Source organism: Poromitra crassiceps (assembly GCF_964638095.1).
Source record: "Poromitra crassiceps genome assembly, chromosome: 1".
Lineage (NCBI taxonomy): Eukaryota > Metazoa > Chordata > Actinopteri > Beryciformes > Melamphaidae > Poromitra > Poromitra crassiceps.
Window position 1 is genome coordinate 7,605,520 of NC_139623.1, and position 18,980 is coordinate 7,624,499.

The following is an 18,980-nucleotide window of genomic DNA, read 5'->3' on the forward strand; positions in this document are numbered from 1 at the left end:
CTATAGATGCAATGCCTGACTTTTGCCACCAGAGGGCCCATGCTAAATGTTAACATAGCGGATAGACACGCAGTTGTGTCTAGTATTGTGTCCATTCTGCACCTGCGACCCAACAAGCCGCTAAATTTGTGGTAACCGAGGTGACACATCGCCTTTCTACACTGCAGTGATGACAACTGAGGGAGGTTTGTGTCTTTTTTTCCTACATTTAGGGGACTTATAAGTGTGTGGAATGGCTACATTGCAGTGTTTTAAGTTTTAAGTTGTCTTTAAGTTTGATACCTAAATGTATTAATTTGGATACACAATTTCTTCTAGATGAATAGGCTAATGCTACAATGTTTATTTTAGTCCCATTCTGTCATGTCATGTAGCCTATAATTGATTGTAAATTGGTGCATTGGTGCACTAGGCCAAGTCATTTCTAATTAGCTTACTGCTGCGGCATTCTTATTCACTATTGTGAATAAGGCCTACTAGTTCTCCTTTAAACTCATTGGAATGGACACATATTTACTTATATATATTAAATAATATAATAAATATATTTAGTAGGCCTATTGGTTTCTTTCAAACTGACCACTCCGCATTTCTGGAAGAGGAGGGGAGAAATGGAAAGCGCCCACTAAGCCAAACAGAAAGTGGGGGTTCAGCAACACAAGCCGCATTGTCGATCACGCCGATAGTAATGTGGCATACCGCCCGCAACGCTAAATCTTCATAATTGTAGCTCTGATAGCCTATACTCGTCAAGAGTAGCCGATCATGCTTAGCAGTATACCCTATCATTAATATGCATCAGAAATGGTCTGGCAGCTCGATTGGCCCGTGCTCCTCTTGTCAGTCTACTACACACACTCAGACTTAAGTGTTTTTTTTCTCCAGATGATGTTACTGCTGGCTTGTAACCCACTTTCTGTGGCGCATCGTTTTCTGCTGAGCACAGGTGCTGCAGCTGCAGTGAGCGCTCCTCAGTAGAAATCTCTCAGGAGAAGGCGCTTTGCACTGCAGTTCTACATGGTGCTGCTGAACCCGGCACACATCCACATAACATTGCTGTCCATGGTGCTGAACCCGGTACACACCCACATGAAAGGGTCTCATGAAGAGTCTATTACTAATGAGAGCCTTTCCTTGCTTCTTTGCAGAAGCCATGTTTCCAGACCAAAGTGACTTTCAATATGGTAAGATTCACACCAATCAGGACATCATTGTTATTGTATTGTTATTTTACTTTGTATCTGATATTACTTGAAGTCCATGCCAGAGTTTGATGGGTCTGTTTGACCATAACTTATAATAAATGCAATGCTGTTGTGGCCCTTACAGATTATGATACATTGCGGACCGTAGGACTTGTCCTTGCTATAATCATGTTTGTCTCTGGCATTTTAATAGCCCTGAGTAAGTTTAGACTCTCTTTCCTCTCTCTTGCATATTCAGTGCATACATATATAGGCTACATCACGTATACACACATTCTCTACCTATGTAGCCTAACTTATGTAATTTATCATTCCTTAAACAGGTAAAAAATTGACAAAATGTGTAAAACCCTCATCCAAGTAAGAGTTTGCCCAAGGCTTGGTGGATGATATCAGCCTGTGCATGCTGTATGAATTGGACTCTTGAGGAGAACTCCATGTGTGGACAAGGATTTGTCCAATATTCCTTCTATTCCTAAAACACAATGTTCCCCAGTACCCACACCCTCCTCTCCCAGTACCCACACCCTCCTCTCCCAGTACCCACACCCTCCTCTCCCAGTACCCACACCCTCCTCTCCCAGTACCCACACCCTCCTCTCCCAGTACCCACACCCTCCTCTCCCAGTACCCACACCCTCCTCTCCCAGTACCCACACCCTCCTCTCCCTGCCCTGGATGCTTCTCTCCAAATGCCCCTCCCCTGTCCTCCATACTGTACACAACCCAAACACACTTCCAACACACTCAAGAGCTTAACCAGAACATTATCTGACAGAAACACATCTGATATTTGTATCTCTATATGGTCTCGAAAATCATATTTTATTTAGTCTACATATATTAAGGTATATCCTCATGAATGTGTTGGTATAGTGAGTGGGTGGTGTCACTATATTGTTTGCTGATGGCATGCCGCTTGTATGGCAACTCAGAGATGACAAGCTGCTGTCTCAACAGAACAAGATGAAAAATGTGCATTCGGTCTGTCTGTTAGTTAAACATCAATCACCTCAGAACTCTGTGGCTTCAACTATTTTGGTACCTGGATCTATGTCATCCAAATCCACTTGATTCATGTACAACTGAAGTTGTGGCCACAGTTTTCAAACTGCACTATGGTTTTTTTCTTGCATTTGGGGAACTGATAAGTGACACATTTTTGCTCATTTCTTCCCTTCTTCCCATTTGCAGCTCCAGTTCATCTGGCACTCAAATACCAAAGACAGAGAGTAAGCTCATTTTGCTGGGGGGAACTGTAGCGGGAGATGATCATTATGTTTAATTGTGATTGTAATGTGTTTGTCTGTGTAACTCTGATTTGCTTTCTTTTTTTACAGTACCTCCTCAAACTGTATAGGAAATACTGTACGCTTGACAGAGAGAGAATTCATCGTGGGATCCATGGCAACGAATACACTCACTCACACACACACTCACACACACACACACACACACACACACACACACACACACACGTGTACACACACGATCTCGTCACAACCAGTCGTATATACAGGTGCCAGCAGCAGCGACCATGGATTTCCAACACATCCCACCTAGTGTTTTTGAGTCTACAACTGAATCCTTCAGAAATTCTAACATATATCAATGGGTAAATGTCTTTGTGACTGTTGGGGCAGATTTCTCAAACAAAGCCAAAAACTTGTCCAAGACTAACATACATTTCATTCAACTTGTACTAGGATGCAACTGACATACATTTCATTCAACTTGTACTAGGATGCAACTGACATACATTTCATTCAACTTGTACTAAGATGCAACTGACATACATTTCATTCAACTTGCACTAAGATGCAACTGTCTGCAAATTTTGCCATTGACACTGGTGCTTCACATTTAAATACAAGGGAGGAAATGGCTTAGTGCTGGTCAGGTTTCAGTTGCATTCACTTTCACCCCCAAGACCAGAAGCAAAAAAGTATATGGCCTATGACAATGGCTGTGTGAAAGTAAATCATGACATTCAACAGGGTACTTACTTTTGATCCAACCAGTTCAACAATAGTTCTCTCTCTCTCTCATATTTTAGCCTACTCCTAAACAATAAAGATGACTGCATGAATCCATAATTAATGATAGTTGCATAATACTTACTGCACATTTTTAGAAGCGCACAACTTTGTAACACAACAATGAGCCAATCAAATCTTCAGGTTTCATCAGTGAAGTGCATGCACTGACCAGTTGTAGCTCTTGTATTTTCCATCTGTTTATTATTCTGTTTTGTTGCTGTCAATTTCTTCCTTTTTTCTCTGTTTTTAATGTTGTCTTTAGACAGACTTCAAACTAGCATGTCATTATGAAACCAGTAGAATGTTCTCAAGCATAATATCTTGATGGAAATTTGGGGTTCAAAATTATTGTATGTAATAAAACTGCTCTGAAATCCAGTCTAATGGATGAAATGTTCTGTATGGATGTAATGTAATTATAGTTTGATTTTGGATTTTTTTAATACATTCTATTTTTAAGCCGATATCATCTACGTTATAAGGCCTGACTCTATAGGCAAAAAAACTGAATTATCCATACAACCAATGAGGCCACTGCTGAAATAAAAAAAAATCATGTCTACCCATTTGTCTACCCAAAGAGATGTCCATGTCATTGTTTCAACATGTTTTTAATGTTCATTTGTGACTTGGATCATGTGTGTGATCTTGTGCTTGGTGTTGGATTGCAATGCAGCAATCAGAGGCAGTTAAATGAGAAAATAGAATGCTAGTGCCAGTGCCATGAACACCATTTTATGAAGGGCTGGTATTGTTTTCACCTTGTGAGTCTGTGTGTGGTTTATGTCTGTCTGTGGACAGATTTAGTGAACGCGACAGCGTCACAACCATGCAAGATGCAGTCACAAAACTTTACAGGTTGTAGTTCACATTAAAAGGAAAGCCAAGTTTGAAAACGGGTGTGGTCCAAGCGAGGGGGGCAGAAATAGGCCCCCCCCTTCCACTTTAAACCCCTGGCCCACATTCGTTTTAAGTCATGGCTGGTGTGATTGGTCTCTAGTTACCTACTGTACTGTATCTGTTCCCTGTGCAGTCCAAGTATTTCCAACAGTCTAATAGTAGTGAATACAGTCTCTGCACACCAAAGTGTATGACAGGTGCGTATGAGGAGGATGCAAAGAAGCTAGTCTAATAGCAAATTACTTTGACCCTGCCCAATATAGCCTATTCCCTATTGTATCTCTAAGGTGCGGGAAGAAGGAAGGAATCCTTATTTATGTTGAGTTCAGAATTAGATATTGGATACTATGATACTGAAATCCATTGTTTGTAATGACATTTTAAAGTGAATTATAGATGACAATATGTATTGTACCTTTGTTTGATCACTTTGTTTCACTTCTTGTAAGCCCATGTGGGCTGGGCACCAATATGACACTATCATAAAGTGAAGACAGAAGTGAACTCATTCACCCATCACGTTACAATGACATCAAACAGACATCTTATTCTTCTGTGACTAAGGCTTCCTATAATGTCACCAACGGTCAGGGGAAATCAGGCTTGAAATATAAATATCTATGTGATTGTTGCAAATAATTACCAAAGATGTTTTCTAGTGAGTCTATTTTCCATCTTGTTAATTTCTACAATCAAATGTCAATGTGACTATATTTCAAAGGGCACTGTGAACAACATGGAACTTTTGAATTCACACTGTACTTTTATTCATGACTCATGACTGAAATGTGTAATTAGTCAGACAATTTGTCACAAGTAATTTCTCTCTGGTAAGAAAACACATTCTTTGTCATACAACAATGGTTCCAAATACATAGTAGGTTTACATAGTAAAATCAAGTTTCTCTTTCCACAAAGTAAATCAGTCCATAGAGGATAATAGCATTCTATTGTCTGTTACATACACAAGTATGATGCATACAGAAAGAAACGTTAAGTTATACGATAGAATATAAGCGTTTAGAGAGCAGGATTCTTAATATAAGCACACGTGATGATTGAAATCGTGACCATCATTCAATGAACCAATATGATTACTTCTCATGATGGGTAGTTTTGACAAGGGATTGAGAGGTTTCAGAGAGACTGACCCTGAAGTCATGTTCATGATTTCATAGAAATCAACTTGAGACTGTGTGTGTGACCTTCTAGGAAAACACAGCACATAAACATTTAAAAACTTTCCCGTTGTGGTTAGCCCACGCATAACTTGTGACCCTAATTCCTATTAAATTGAAGAGTTTCATTTTTGGCAATAAATGTGCTTCTTGATGATCACCCAACATTGCATTGCATTGCATCTATCCTCAAAAACATGACAACATCTTTATGACCAAGGGTCGATAGCAAATATCTAATTTTGAAAATGAAACTTCAATTGCAGATGGACACTTGATAACCTGCAAGTAGGACAGTCAAATAAGTTATATCTTGCATCACTTCATTACAGATGATCCAGGCTTTAAGGACTAAAGCAACATTTCATCATTTCAATATGAATTGTCAAACTAGTCAAAAACAAAACACTGTGACAATATACAGGCCAGAGACTCCCTAAACCCTCAATCCCCTCCTCATCAGAGGAACAATAGACAGCATTGAGACTCTTTTCCTCCCAGAGGCAGTGGAACACATGGGACTACTCTAGGCCCTGTAAGCACACTATGCGTCCACACATGGGACTACTCTAGGCCCTGTAAGGACACTATGCGTCCACACATGGGACTACTCTTGGCCCTGCAAGGACACTATGCGTCGACGAGTCGAGGCACTCCGTTTCTTCAGGATGAGCTTGAGCTAGAGATGAAAAGATGACAAGCAAGACATTGTGAACAAATGGGCGTCTGGGTAGTCTCGAGGTCAAAACACTGGCCTCGTCGCCTACCACCAGGGGGCGTCTGGGTAGTGTCGAGGTCAAAACACTGGCCTCGTCGCCTACCACCGACGAGACCGGGGGTTCCATTTCCGGTAGCGGTACTTCCGGCTCGGTCAGACGTTCCTACAGACACAATTGGCTATGGGAGGCCGGATTAAGGGTATGTGTCTTGGCCTATGGTCTTGGCCCCTGCACTAGTGCCTCCTCTGGTCGGTCAAGGCACCTGTTTGGGGGGAGGGCAACTGGGGGAATAGTGTGACCCTCCCACTGTCAGGTGAAAAAAATCGGCTGGTGATTGCCCATGTATCGGAGGAAGCATGTGCTAGTCTACGGCTCTCCCCAGATCGGCAGAGAGGGTGGAGCAACGACCAGGACAGCAGGGGGAATTGGCCAAGTACAATTGGGGGGGAAAATTAGAGAAAAATCCGGAAAAAAACATTTGATAAAAAAAAGACAGACATTGTGAACAAATAGCCCCTACAAGTTAAACTAGACCCTGCTGACCTGACATGATTGGCTCTTAAGAGTTACTGGTGGCTCACCTGCTCTCCACGCTGGCCGCTCTGCAGGAGGTGGGCGGGCTGGTCGTTCTCCAGGTTTCGGATGCTGGGGTCGGCCCCTTTGCTCAGCAGCAGGCGCAGGATGTCTTCCTGGTGGAAGCTACCATGGAGACCAGCTGCCATGTGTAAGGCTGTGTGACCATGAGCCTGTATAACATGACATGACACTCTATTTACATCCACAGATACAGTCAAACACAGACAGGGACATACTGTTACAGTTCGCTACCCTCTCTCATAAATATAGCGGTATTCATCGTTATACGTCATACATATTCTTTCCTATTTTTCTGTCTGTCATTGAAGAGAAGGGGGTTGGCTCAGGAAATGATGTCACAGGCTAGTATTTAGCATGCTAGTATTTAGCATGCCCCGGAAGCGGCGATCTCTCTCTCATAAGATCAATGCAGAAGAGGAGCGAGACAGCGGCTTGCACAGGTCCCCTTTTCTTTCCTTTATGTCACATTATTTATGAGTTGTGTCTCTAACTTATGTTAAGCGTCTAAATCACACATGGGCAAAATACGGCCCGCGGGCGCCCACGATGGAATTGCAAAAAAAATAGATAGCCGCTGAATAAGTGTCCAAATGTTCATGTCATTCTGGTCAATACTCCACTTCAGTTATAACATTTCAGTCTGGAATATGGAATGTCTTTCAATAATCTTTATGACTAAAAGACTAAAAGTAATCTCGTGTGTAAGAAATGACTGTTCTACATTGAAGTAGAAATTTAAATAATTAACTTGTTGGTTTTGGATTTATTTAGCTTCAAGAGTGCATTTTTGTTTGTGTGACCCTCAACACAGGCTTTGAGAATCCCGGGCCACTTACTGATACTTATGCTTAAATTAACCCACTCATATTCTGGTTTATTTCAAGAAAGACATTTCGGCTAGTGGAAATTCTAATTGGCTGGTAACTTTAAAATCTAGCAGCCATATTGGCAGGTGGTCAAAAAAGTTCATTTCAAGCCCTGCATGGAGAGCAGGTGGTGACATAGGAGTGAGTGAGAAAAATATCACATATTTTTTGGTTAAAGACTGAATAATGACATCACAACTGGCGCCGTTCAGCCCTCAGCAAAATCTGGTAGCGAGGAAATTTTTTTGTGGCCCTCTCTATCATCAAAATTGCCCATCCATGGGTTACGGCATGACAATCTGGGTTTCTCATGTGGCCCCCCTGGTCTAAATGAACGGGACAGCGGAACCTCACCAACCGCTACCTGTCCCATCGGCCTGAGCTGTTCGAGGGAGGCCACCGCAACAGCACACCTGGGCTAGACCCCGCCAGATACCCCAGGTGAGCCATACTGTCATTCTCTCTAATGGCAGCCCTGTCACTTTCATGTTGCAGACTTTCCGTGCCATTTAGTTGCCCCTAGACTCCAGCTTAAATAGAACCAATCTACCGAACTTGTAACAATACAGTCAAATCCAGTTTTGAATTTCATGCCCTCCTGGGACTTGCCTTCATGTTGACAAAATCCTTCATGTTCGGCAGTTGAATCCTTAGCAGATCACGAACCAGATCCATGTTGCCCTCCTTCACAGCCAGGTGCAGGACGGTCTTGTTACTTTTGATTTCCTGGAATTGGAGCCCATGTTAACGAAAACATGACGAGTCAAAGGGAAACAACAAGAAGAGGGAGTTAAATTCCCAAACAAAAGTCTGTCTGTCTGTGTCTGTCTGTCTGTCTGTCTGTCTGTCTGTCTGTCTGTCTGTGTCTGTCTGTCTGTCTGTCTGTCTGTCTGTCTGTCTGTCTGTCTATCTATCTACAGTATCTATCTGTCTGTCTATCTGTCTGTCTGTTTGTCTGTCTGTCTGTCTGTCTGTCTGTCTGTCTGTCTATAGTATCTATCTGTCTGTCTGTCTGTCTGTCTGTCTGTCTGTCTGTCTATCTATCTACAGTATCTATCTGTCTGTCTATCTGTCTGTCTGTTTGTCTGTCTGTCTGTCTGTCTATAGTATCTATCTGTCTGTCTGTCTGTCTGTCTGTCTGTCTGTCTGTCTGTCTGTCTGTCTGTCTGTCTGTCTGTCTGTCTATCTATCTACAGTATCTATCTGTCTGTCTATCTGTCTGTCTGTCTGTCTGTCTGTCTGTCTGTCTGTCTGTCTGTCTGTCTGTCTGTCTATAGTATCTATCTGTCTGTCTGTCTGTCTGTCTGTCTGTCTGTCTGTCTGTCTGTCTGTCTGTCTGTCTGTCTGTCAGTCTGTCTGTCTGTCTATCTACCTACTGTATCTATATATCTATTTATCCATCTATCTATCTATCTATCTATCTATCTATCTATCTATCTGTCTGTCTGTCTGTCTGTCTGTCTGTCTGTCTGTCTGTCTGTCTATCTATCTATCTATCCATCTATCTATTTATCCATCTATCTATCAATCTATCTATCTATCTATCTATCTATCTATCTGTCTGTCTGTCTGTCTGTCTGTCTGTCTGTCTGTCTGTCTGTCTGTCTGTCTGTCTGTCTGTCTGTCTGTCTGTCTGTCTGTCTATTTATCTATTTGATGAAAGGTAAGAGTTAACAGATTCGATTTCAATGCCTTGCTCAGGGGCATCATCGCGATGATTGAACCAGTAAAGTATTGGAATCAATCATCTATATTGTACCACTATATGTGGTATATACAAAATATTCTATTTTTCTATGTAATTATGTTTCTATATTGTAAATATTGTAAATATCAGATTGATCTATGGTGGATTTGCTAACCTTAAAGATACTGATGCCTTAGAATTGAGCCCGGGGCCCACCTTCTTGACTCACCAATAGAGTGGCATTTACTCCCCCTCTGAACTAGCTTTAACACACAGCAGTGGATCCAGAGCTAGGCTAGCCCTCATCCTAACAGTGACACTGAGCAGTGGGAGAGCTGCACTGTACCTGGCTGAGCAGACACGCCCCTGCACTGAGCAGCATCTGCAGACAGGACAGCTTCTCCGCAGCCTTGGGCTGAAGGCTAACATCTCCCTGCCCACTGGCTGACAGAGCCTTCATGGTGGCACTGTGGGAAATGGCTGCACAGTGCAGAGGAGTCATGCCTGTGGCAAGGAAGGAGCAGACACCGTGACACGTGAATTATTAATAATAATGTAATAATGCTTGTGTTGATGTGAAGTTGCAAGGCTTTACACAAAATAATGTCCAAATCATACGTTTACAAAACATTCTAAGACCATTTCTCTATATGGTTCATACTTTATTCCCGCAGTTATTACAATTGGCATGAAATAGAATTACCTTCAAAGTTGCGGGCTTCCAGGTTCACTGCAGCTCCGCTAGATAGAATAACCTACAAAGACAAATGTAACCAGTTTGGGGTCTGATCAGGGCTACCACCTCTTCTCTGACCTGCTGAAGGAAGTCAATCTGGATGCTGCTTTACCTGTAGAACCGCAGGGAAGCCATCGTTTGCAGCCAGATGAAGGGCAGTTTGACCTTTGACATCACACGCATTGACGTCTGCCCCAAATGACAGCAGATCCTGGACGATTTCTGGCTGGTTCGCCGTCACGGCCACCAGCAAAGCAGTCTGGTGCAGAAGCAACACGATTACACAACTTGATTTAGAAAGAAATGCTTGTATTGCAATTTGTATTTTGTCACAAAATAATATGATCTATATTCTGCCATAGAGTGGTGTGTCTGTACCTTGCCCTTGTGTTCTTTGGCGTCGAGCCTCCCTAAGTGGCTGAGCCTCTCTGCAGCAGCGATGGCACACTCCCTGAGCCCCTTGGCAGTGTAGATGTGCAGGATGCTGACAAAACAACAACACGTGACACATTGCTTTCGGATGATTCGTAGGGTTCAAAATAGTGTAAATCCCCATGACCAATTTGACAATAGTCCCTTCTTAGTGAAAATGAACTTTCCATGTTGTATATGTCATCGTTTGTCATCTAGGTTTCTAATCCTACAGATGTAACTGGCTGACTCATCCTATAAATGTTGATTTGAAATCTTACTAGGATTGCTAGATGGCACACATGGCTCTCACATTTAGCTCACTACCTAAAACACAGGGAAACTCTTTCATCATTAAATATACAGTGGTGGGTACACACGCGCACACACGCGCACGCGCGCGCGCGCGCACACACACACACACACACACACACACACACACACACACGTAACAAGCACTCACGTGTCTCCATCCTCGTCCTGGCCGGTGGTCCGGCTGTAGTCCATCCCTCTGAGCAGCCTCCTGGCCTCCTCCAGCTTGGAGGCATCCAGCTGAGAACCAAAGACAAGTCCGTTCTGACTTGGGCCCTGAAAGGACCAGGATGATGTCAGACCAGGACTCGACAGACCAGGACTCGACACTGTCACAGGGCACTCCTGTTCAAAAGAAAGCAGGACAAACCATCAGGCTTTTTGACAGAGGAGTGAAGGCTTGTCTACTGTACATACTACTTACGTACTTACTATACGTACTTACTTTCTCAAATGTAACCTTCAGTCATTGTATGTTGCATCAATTACTGTCTGTAATGGTTGTTTGTTTAATGTTTGTTTTATTGTGCATTTTATTGTGTATTGGAGTTTTTATTTATGTATTAGTGTTTTGCTATAAGACTGTATATGTATGTATGTATTTTTTTAAAGCCTAACCAGGGACAAGGGCTGCAAATTAGCTATGGCTAGAAGTCCTATATACACTGCATCGGTTGCACTTCATTTAAATGTAGCAATGCTTAGGTATTGTCCCTGTCAAATAAATAAATAAATAAATAAGATATCAGTACTGTATATGATTCCACACTAAATACCCAGTAGGTATCTTCTGCAGATATATACATGTAGGGCTATATCTTCCCAAAAGCGCTAATTTAGCGTTTGCGCTCGTTTAACGCCGTGCGCAATGCAAATTGGGGGCGGACACAAGCGTATGCCTGTGGTAATTGTACTGGGCATTGGCTGCCCCATGCCAAAGCAGGCGTTTCAGCACTAAAATGTGGGATAGATGGCGTTACCCTATCGTCAGCAGCGCGCAATTAGTTTGCGCTAAGAGCTTTGAAAAGGACCTCTTACGCGGAAATACCTGTCTGCGCTGGGTGCTCTGCACGGAGATTACGGCTGCGCTCCCAGCAGAGAGGTATTTGCGCTGGAATTCCTTTTGGATATGTCATACGCACAGCCTTGCCACGCCAAGACATCAAATTATGCTGCTAAAACTGGGTATTAGCAGATAATTCAGTGAGGCAATCAACTATAACTCACTGAGAAACTTCTATCACATCGCAAAGAGGGAAATTAATTGAGAAAACTGGTTGGACAATGGACATAGGCTATTTACCTTCATAACCCGAAGGGTCGTTGGCACCACAGACGATCTGTCAATAAGCTCCCTCTGTCCTCGCACGAGTGAGTACAGTCTATTATGCATGGAGAGAATTACAGGCAGCATATTGCATGCCTCGCGCATTGCCTCGGGCAAACAGCCATTGCAAGATGGGAATCTGATTGGTTTTGATTGACGTAATGCCCAGCCTTGCCTGGCCACGCCTGTGAATAATTCTGGTAGTTAAGACCGCCCAAATCACATTTGCGCAGGGATTTTGGGGCGCAGATGATTTTGCCACGGCTCTAATTTGCGCTTGCGACAGGTGCCGTGAACGTTTCCGCATGCCCGCCGAGAATTGCATCCCCAACATATTTCGGGGCTGTTTTAACTTAGAAATCAGGGAGGTCACGTCTTTATTATATCATTATATCACTTTTAAACAGTTACATTTCTGTATAAATCATTACAAGTAAGTAGCTCCCGTGAGGTGGGGATGCTTTTGTTTGCTGCTCGGCGGGGGAGCAAAACTCGGCAGAACACCTGGCGGACGGCGCAAGGCGGAATGCTATCTTCCGTGCCTTAAGGCACGCGCAAACAGTGCGCAAATCGCTATTTAGGGATAGCGCCTGTCGGAAGATAGAGCCCATATTCTTTTATATAATGTAAACATCATCAAATTCCCAAGTGTATTTGCATTGAAGATCTAACGTCCATAGCTATCTGTAGTTTGTGAAAGCCTGTATCATTTCAATCAAACACAGTTTATTCACATACAGCAGCAACATTTGATTGATTGACATTTGACAGCATTACATGTGCACTGTTGAAAGGTGACATGAGCAGATAACCAAAACACTAAATATCTGATTATCTGATTAAGCATAAAGCATATCAGTTTATGACCACTTGAATAATTTCGTAACTCCAGAAATCTGATAATGATCGGTGTATTAGTGTTGAAAAGTACAGTAAGTTACTCAAAAAACTGAGCGCATCTTTAAAATGCTAGGGTGTGGTGTCTGCCTGCTGCAGTGCATATAGTCTTTGCAAATAAGAAGTATCTCTTACATATGTCTGACACATTGTATCTTCATATCCCTGGATCTGCTGCTGTGTGCTGTATGCAGGCGCTGCTGGGAGGCTGTAGTTGGTAGCATAGCTGACGTCTTGGGAAGAGGAGTAGTAACTGAGAGTAGACTCTGGTGCCGGCGTCCATTGCTCTAGTAACTGAGAGTAGACTCTGGTGCCGGCGTCCATTGCTCCTACTGCCATGTCTGAGTAGCTGCTCGATGCACCTGGAACGACAGGAGATAGGCTGCTATTCATCACCATAGTGACTTGATCTATGACTATTAGTATTACATGTTTTCATCATCAACATTATGATCAGGATTGGTGAGTGAAAGTGTTGTATCCAAGTCTTACCTGGACAGATCGATGGTTCTGGTGTTGACACCTGTTAGGAGAGAGAGAGAAAAGTGAATCATAGGCAAACGTGCCCATATAAATCTCTGTAGTGATGCTGAGCCCCATACCTGCCAACACTCCCCATTCTCATGGGAGTCTCCCTATTTCTACCCCTTTCTCCTGCTGTGCTCCCGATTGGTAATTTCTCCCGTATTTCAGAGGTTGTAGTGGGCCCAGTCTTAAAGCCAGAGTGAACGTTCTGTATTTCAGAGGTTGTAGTGGGCCCAGTCTTAAAGCCAGAGTGAACGTTCTGTATTTCAGAGGTTGTAGTGGGCCCAGTCTTAAAGCCAGAGTGAACGTTCTGTATTTCAGAGGTTGTAGTGGGCCCAGTCTTAAAGCCAGAGTGAACGTTCTGTATTTCAGAGGTTGTAGTGGGCCCAGTCTTAAAGCCAGAGTGAACGTTCTGTATTTCAGAGGTTGTAGTGGGCCCAGTCTTAAAGCCAGAGTGAACGTTCTGTATTTCAGAGGTTGTAGTGGGCCCAGACTTAAAGCCAGAGTGAACGTTCTGTATTTCAGAGGTTGTAGTGGGCCCAGTCTTAAAGCCAGAGTGAACGTTCTGTATTTCAGAGGTTGTAGTGGGCCCAGTCTTAAAGCCAGAGTGAACGTTCTGTATTTCAGAGGTTGTAGTGGGCCCAGTCTTAAAGCCAGAGTGAACGTTCTGGTGTTATATTCAACGAGATGACCTAAGAGGCATCCATTGGTACCAAACATGTCATGCTACGTCAACACTCCAAAATTAGGCTAAATTTAGGGAAAACCCACTTTCAAAGTGGTCCCCTGACCTCTCACCTCCAGATATCTGGATGAAAATGGGTTCTGTGGGCACCCACAAGTCTGCCCGCTACAGATCACGTAGCATTTTTCGAGAGGGCGGTGCAAACATTTTTCAACAAGGCAGCATAAATGGACAGGGGAAGTCCTTTTGCCGAAACCTCCCTCTCTTTCACAGCCTAATGTTGGCAGGTGTATGCTGCCCCCCCCCCCCCCCCCCCCCCCGCTCTGTGTGTGTGTGTGTGTGTGTGTGTGTGTGTGTGTGTGTGTGTGTGTGTGTGTGTGTGTGTGTGTGTGTGTGTGTGTGTGCTGGTGCCTTACTGGAACAGTGGTGGGAGGGACAGGACTTGTTCTGGACGTCTCACGCTTTCTCTTCTGCTCCAAGAGTTTCTTCACTGTGGGCAGAGTGTAACACGGCTTCTCCTTTTGCGCTGTGGAAGCAACATTGCACCAGAATGACCCCAACATGATGTGTCCAGATACGTTTTGACCCCAACATGATGTGTCCAGATACGTTTTGCTCACTAGATGTGATGAAAATCTCATCTGAGCTGGATTTCATGTCCACATATTGAAACAAAACTATTCATGTTATTGCTGTCAGAACATGATCAATCACTAATCAAAGTCATCTGTGTTATTAAAGACAAACCCCCCCCCCCCCTAGTGACATGGAGACAGTCACTTCCAGGTGACTTCTCTTTTCTTATCATTATGAGCCACAAAAGATGCCCAGATCACCACAGAAATCTGGATCATTATGCCTAGTCTCTCAGCTCCAGTATTCAAGTCTCAAGAGAGGCAGTCAGTCACATTTAGACTGAGCTGTTTGACCATGGAAGTAACATCAAATGTGACATAGATTTGGATTATCCATTTTGACATAGGCGCTATATAATAGGAGTAAGATGATAACATTTCTACAATTTGTTATCACTTGGGTGGTGGTGATGATGATGATGATGATGATGACGCATTCTCAGTTTCACCATGATGTCATTTTTCTGCTCTGCTTGGGACATACATCAGTATATTATCAAGCCTATGATAATATGAGTATGTTTTCCCCTAGTGTTTCACAAAAATAGCATTTCCATTAAGCAGGTACAGGAAACAAGAATCAGGGAAAAAATGTCACAAAGTAGAATTCTCTGATGTTTCCAGTTGACATAATGTGACCAGACGGGTTTGTTTCCTCAAAGACTTCACCCCACACGTGAAAGATAAAGTGATATTTCCACCCTGTTATGTGGAACCAGCACGCAGAAGATAACACTCTGAGACACCTCCTCCATTAGGAACAGTCTCAGCAGAGAGATTCACCAGAAGACTGTGCTATGGGATTGCCACTACTCATTTTCTATGACATCTTCTTCCTGTTTCGCTCCGTTACGCTGAACGCAAACCACATCTTCCTGCCTTTGGTGTGTGTCACAGGCCGCGTCACGTCAAAACATGTGCAACTGCCATGTGCTGTCTAGCAAAGACACAGAGACAAAGCAGAGACAGACAGATGGGACATTTCCCTCTGTCGTTTCTCTGATTAAAGTGTGAGACTTTTGAATAGTGACAGAGGGAATACTGTCCTATGGTAAGCCACACCAGACAGCGCTGTCCACTGGTGCAAATCAGAAGCAGGTGTACCTCGACAAAAATATACTCATGCAAATGTACCCCCTGATGCATAAGGGGAGAGAAACATGAGTCCACTGATTCGATTGTTCGATTTCTGTCAGTTAGTCGTCTTCTCTCTACTATAATGATGTCACCTTGGTATGAAAACCCTGCCCTTAACAATATCATGTGACCCACCACAACATAAAGGTCACTTTCTCAGAATGCTGTTGACATCACTCACTGATACATAGTTTCACTTTCAAATTCACAAGGTGTTACTATACTGTACTCAACTCTCAATTTGACTCATTTGATCTTTAGAATAGAATGTCACATCTGGGATGTTGGTTGATGATGTATTGTTATGTAATTAGCCATACTATATTAGGCCTATCTATATTACAACAGGAGCTAATTCTATAGGCTACCAAACATAGCTGAGCAAATTGTAGTTTGATGATTGGGCAGTGGTTCTCAATGTGGCCCGGCGACCACCAGGGGTTCGTGAGGGGGTTCCGGGGGGGGGGGGGGGGGGGGGTGATTGGATTGATGAATTGACTGATGAATCAAATTGATGAACTTCACCATTATTTTATTGACCAGAAGTTAAGCTACAGAATGTAATGTAATGACTGTGTTTTGGTCATATGTTCACTGTTATACGCAGTGTTGGGCAAGTTACTTTCAAAATGTAATACCGGTATACTACATATTACTAGTTACTTTCATTTGAAAGTAATAAGTTACTTTAAGATATTTCTTTCTGTGTAGAGTAGCCTAACTCGTTACTTATTACACTACTGCATTACTTTTACTAAAACAACAGCAGCAGCAGAATGACATCGCTGCCCCGGAACCATCCCGAAAAATAATTTAAACCGCCTCGAAATCAGTGTAAACAATCCAAAATTCTAAATGTTATTATTTTCCTTTGTTATTCTCATCTATAGTGGTTATTTGTATAAAAACACAGTTTGATTAGGAAATGATTGTATCTTTTTGAAATTATGTGCTTTGATTCAATCAAATGTAACTCAATTTGTAACTTGAGTTACTTGACAAAGTAACTGGTATAATATTACTGAAATCCTATAGGTAATAAGTTATATTACTGAGTTACTGCTAAAAGTAATATATTACATGTAGCCTGCCTAATGTGTTACTTTTGCAATGAGTTACCCCCAACACTGGTTATACGTAGGCCTATCTCTCTATACAGATAGACAGTCATTGAATTCTGGACAAAATCATAAAGAATATTCTCGGATTTGGTTCCAAATTAGGGTATTGATAAGAAAAATTAAGTAGTCTAGAGTCCAGATAAGGAGAGAAACTGCTGGTCTTCCACTGACGTTTTGACACGAATTTCTCTCTCTCTCTCGCTCTCTCGCTCTCTCGCTCTCTCTCTCTCTCTCTCTCTCTCGTGTGGCTCTATTCAAATAGGGGCTGTGTGGAAACCCCTGGACACTGACTCACATGCGTGGGAGGTGGGGATTCCGAAGACCTTTCTCCTTGCACTGAGAGAGAAAGCAGCAATTTCCTCAATTTGAGTGACGTTCAGCAGAACACGACAAATGATGGTATAACGTTACGTGATAGTTTTAGTAGGCTACGTGTTGCTCTTCTCGTGTATCAAAACGGGAAGTGAAAACAATCCGAGCTGGGCTGGACACGGGAGGGCTTCAGGGTTTCCCCACCACAGCCTACCGAGGACTCCTCACCCGACCCGCCCCGAGGCACAGCGTCATTCAACCCCCACAGACATCGTCAAGGCGACGGATCTCTTCATGTTGTTTTGAGTGATGATTTGAAATATTCTGAAATATATTATTTTTCTTTCTTTCTTTCTTTCTTTCTTTCTTTCTTTCTTTCTTTCTTTCTTTCTTTCTTTCTTTCTTTCTTTCTTTCTGTAATTTATTTAACCAATTAGGTTTCATTCAGCTTCAGGACGTAGGCTACAGGACCCAAAGTCGAACCCATGCAACTCTCAACAAGTTAGTAGTAGCCTAATGTTTAAGGGGTTGGGATAGGATATAGGCTAAAACATTATATAGCCTATAGGCCTATATGTTGTTAGGCATATATGTATGTTTATAGTGTATATATATATATATATATATATATATATATATATATATATATATATATATATATATATATATATATATATATATATATATATATATATATATATATATATATACATATATATATATATATATATATATACATATATATATATATATATACATATATATATATATATATATATATATATATATATATATATATATATATATATATATATATATATATATATAATGTAGTAGCATAGTAGCTGAATGATGTGATGTGCAGTAGCCTCATCAATCAGTTTGTCAACATATCATAATCACACACCATTGAGGAATAATCTGCTAAACTAGTTAAGGGGGGTAAAAAGCCTAGGACAAGCTAGGCACAATAAATCAGCATCATACTCACATTTCTCCCAGGGCATATCAGAAACGCTTTTGCTTTGAAACCCTCAACAGGTTGTCGTGTGATCATCAGTCTGTAGCTACAGTGTCATACAGGATCTCCTGCTGTGGTGTTCTCTGCTTGTTGTGTCACGGCCGCAGCTTGTATACACCGAGCAGAGCACGTTGTTCCCCCGCCCCGCCCTCTTAAACCACAAGCCACGCCTCCGCTGTCTTAATTAGAATAGAATAGCACTGCAGGAGAGAGAGAGAGGCGGGGGGGCGGGGGGGGGGGGGGCGGGGGAGGGATGGAGAGAGAGAGAGAGAGAGAGAGAGAGAGAGAGAGAGAGAGAGAGAGAGAGAGGGGGGGGGGGGATTGGTTCAAACTCTGAACTGTAATATATTATAGCTACTAAAATTGTTGGGTTGTGGACTGTTGGTCAGGACAAAAGAAGAATCTTAGACTATCAGAATCAGCATTATGTAGGCTATGTAAGTAGGCTACTACACATACAAGGAAATTGGCTCCGGTTCGCTTAACTCTCAGTGTACTCTCACACAAAAGAAAAGAAAAGAAAAAGTAGGCTCAGGCTAAAACAAACAAGAATCACAAAGGATAATTCAACATTAGCATTAACTACATTATACAATGCAATAATAATAATAATAATAATAATAATTATTATTATTATTATTATTATTATTAATAAGTGTATGAAAGAGCA

General features: G+C 42.3%; 1 protein-coding gene across 1 annotated transcript; it reads right to left on the reverse strand.

Moving 5' to 3' along the window:
* Nucleotides 1–5,929: 5,929 nt before the first annotated feature.
* Nucleotides 5,930–18,379, reverse strand: nfkbid (nuclear factor of kappa light polypeptide gene enhancer in B-cells inhibitor, delta; the record flags this gene model as incomplete). The annotated part of the gene is made up of 12 exons (XM_083648256.1): nucleotides 18,281–18,379; nucleotides 14,501–14,610; nucleotides 14,198–14,249; nucleotides 13,010–13,236; nucleotides 10,802–10,995; nucleotides 10,306–10,411; nucleotides 10,040–10,186; nucleotides 9,895–9,946; nucleotides 9,538–9,695; nucleotides 8,114–8,230; nucleotides 6,623–6,787; nucleotides 5,930–6,001 (listed from the first exon to the last, which is right to left on the reverse strand). Exons 1-12 carry the CDS (start codon nucleotides 18,294–18,296, stop codon nucleotides 5,930–5,932), a joined length of 1,416 nt encoding a protein of 471 aa, XP_083504382.1. The 5' UTR covers nucleotides 18,297–18,379.
* Between the last annotated feature and the right edge of the window lie 601 nt (nucleotides 18,380–18,980).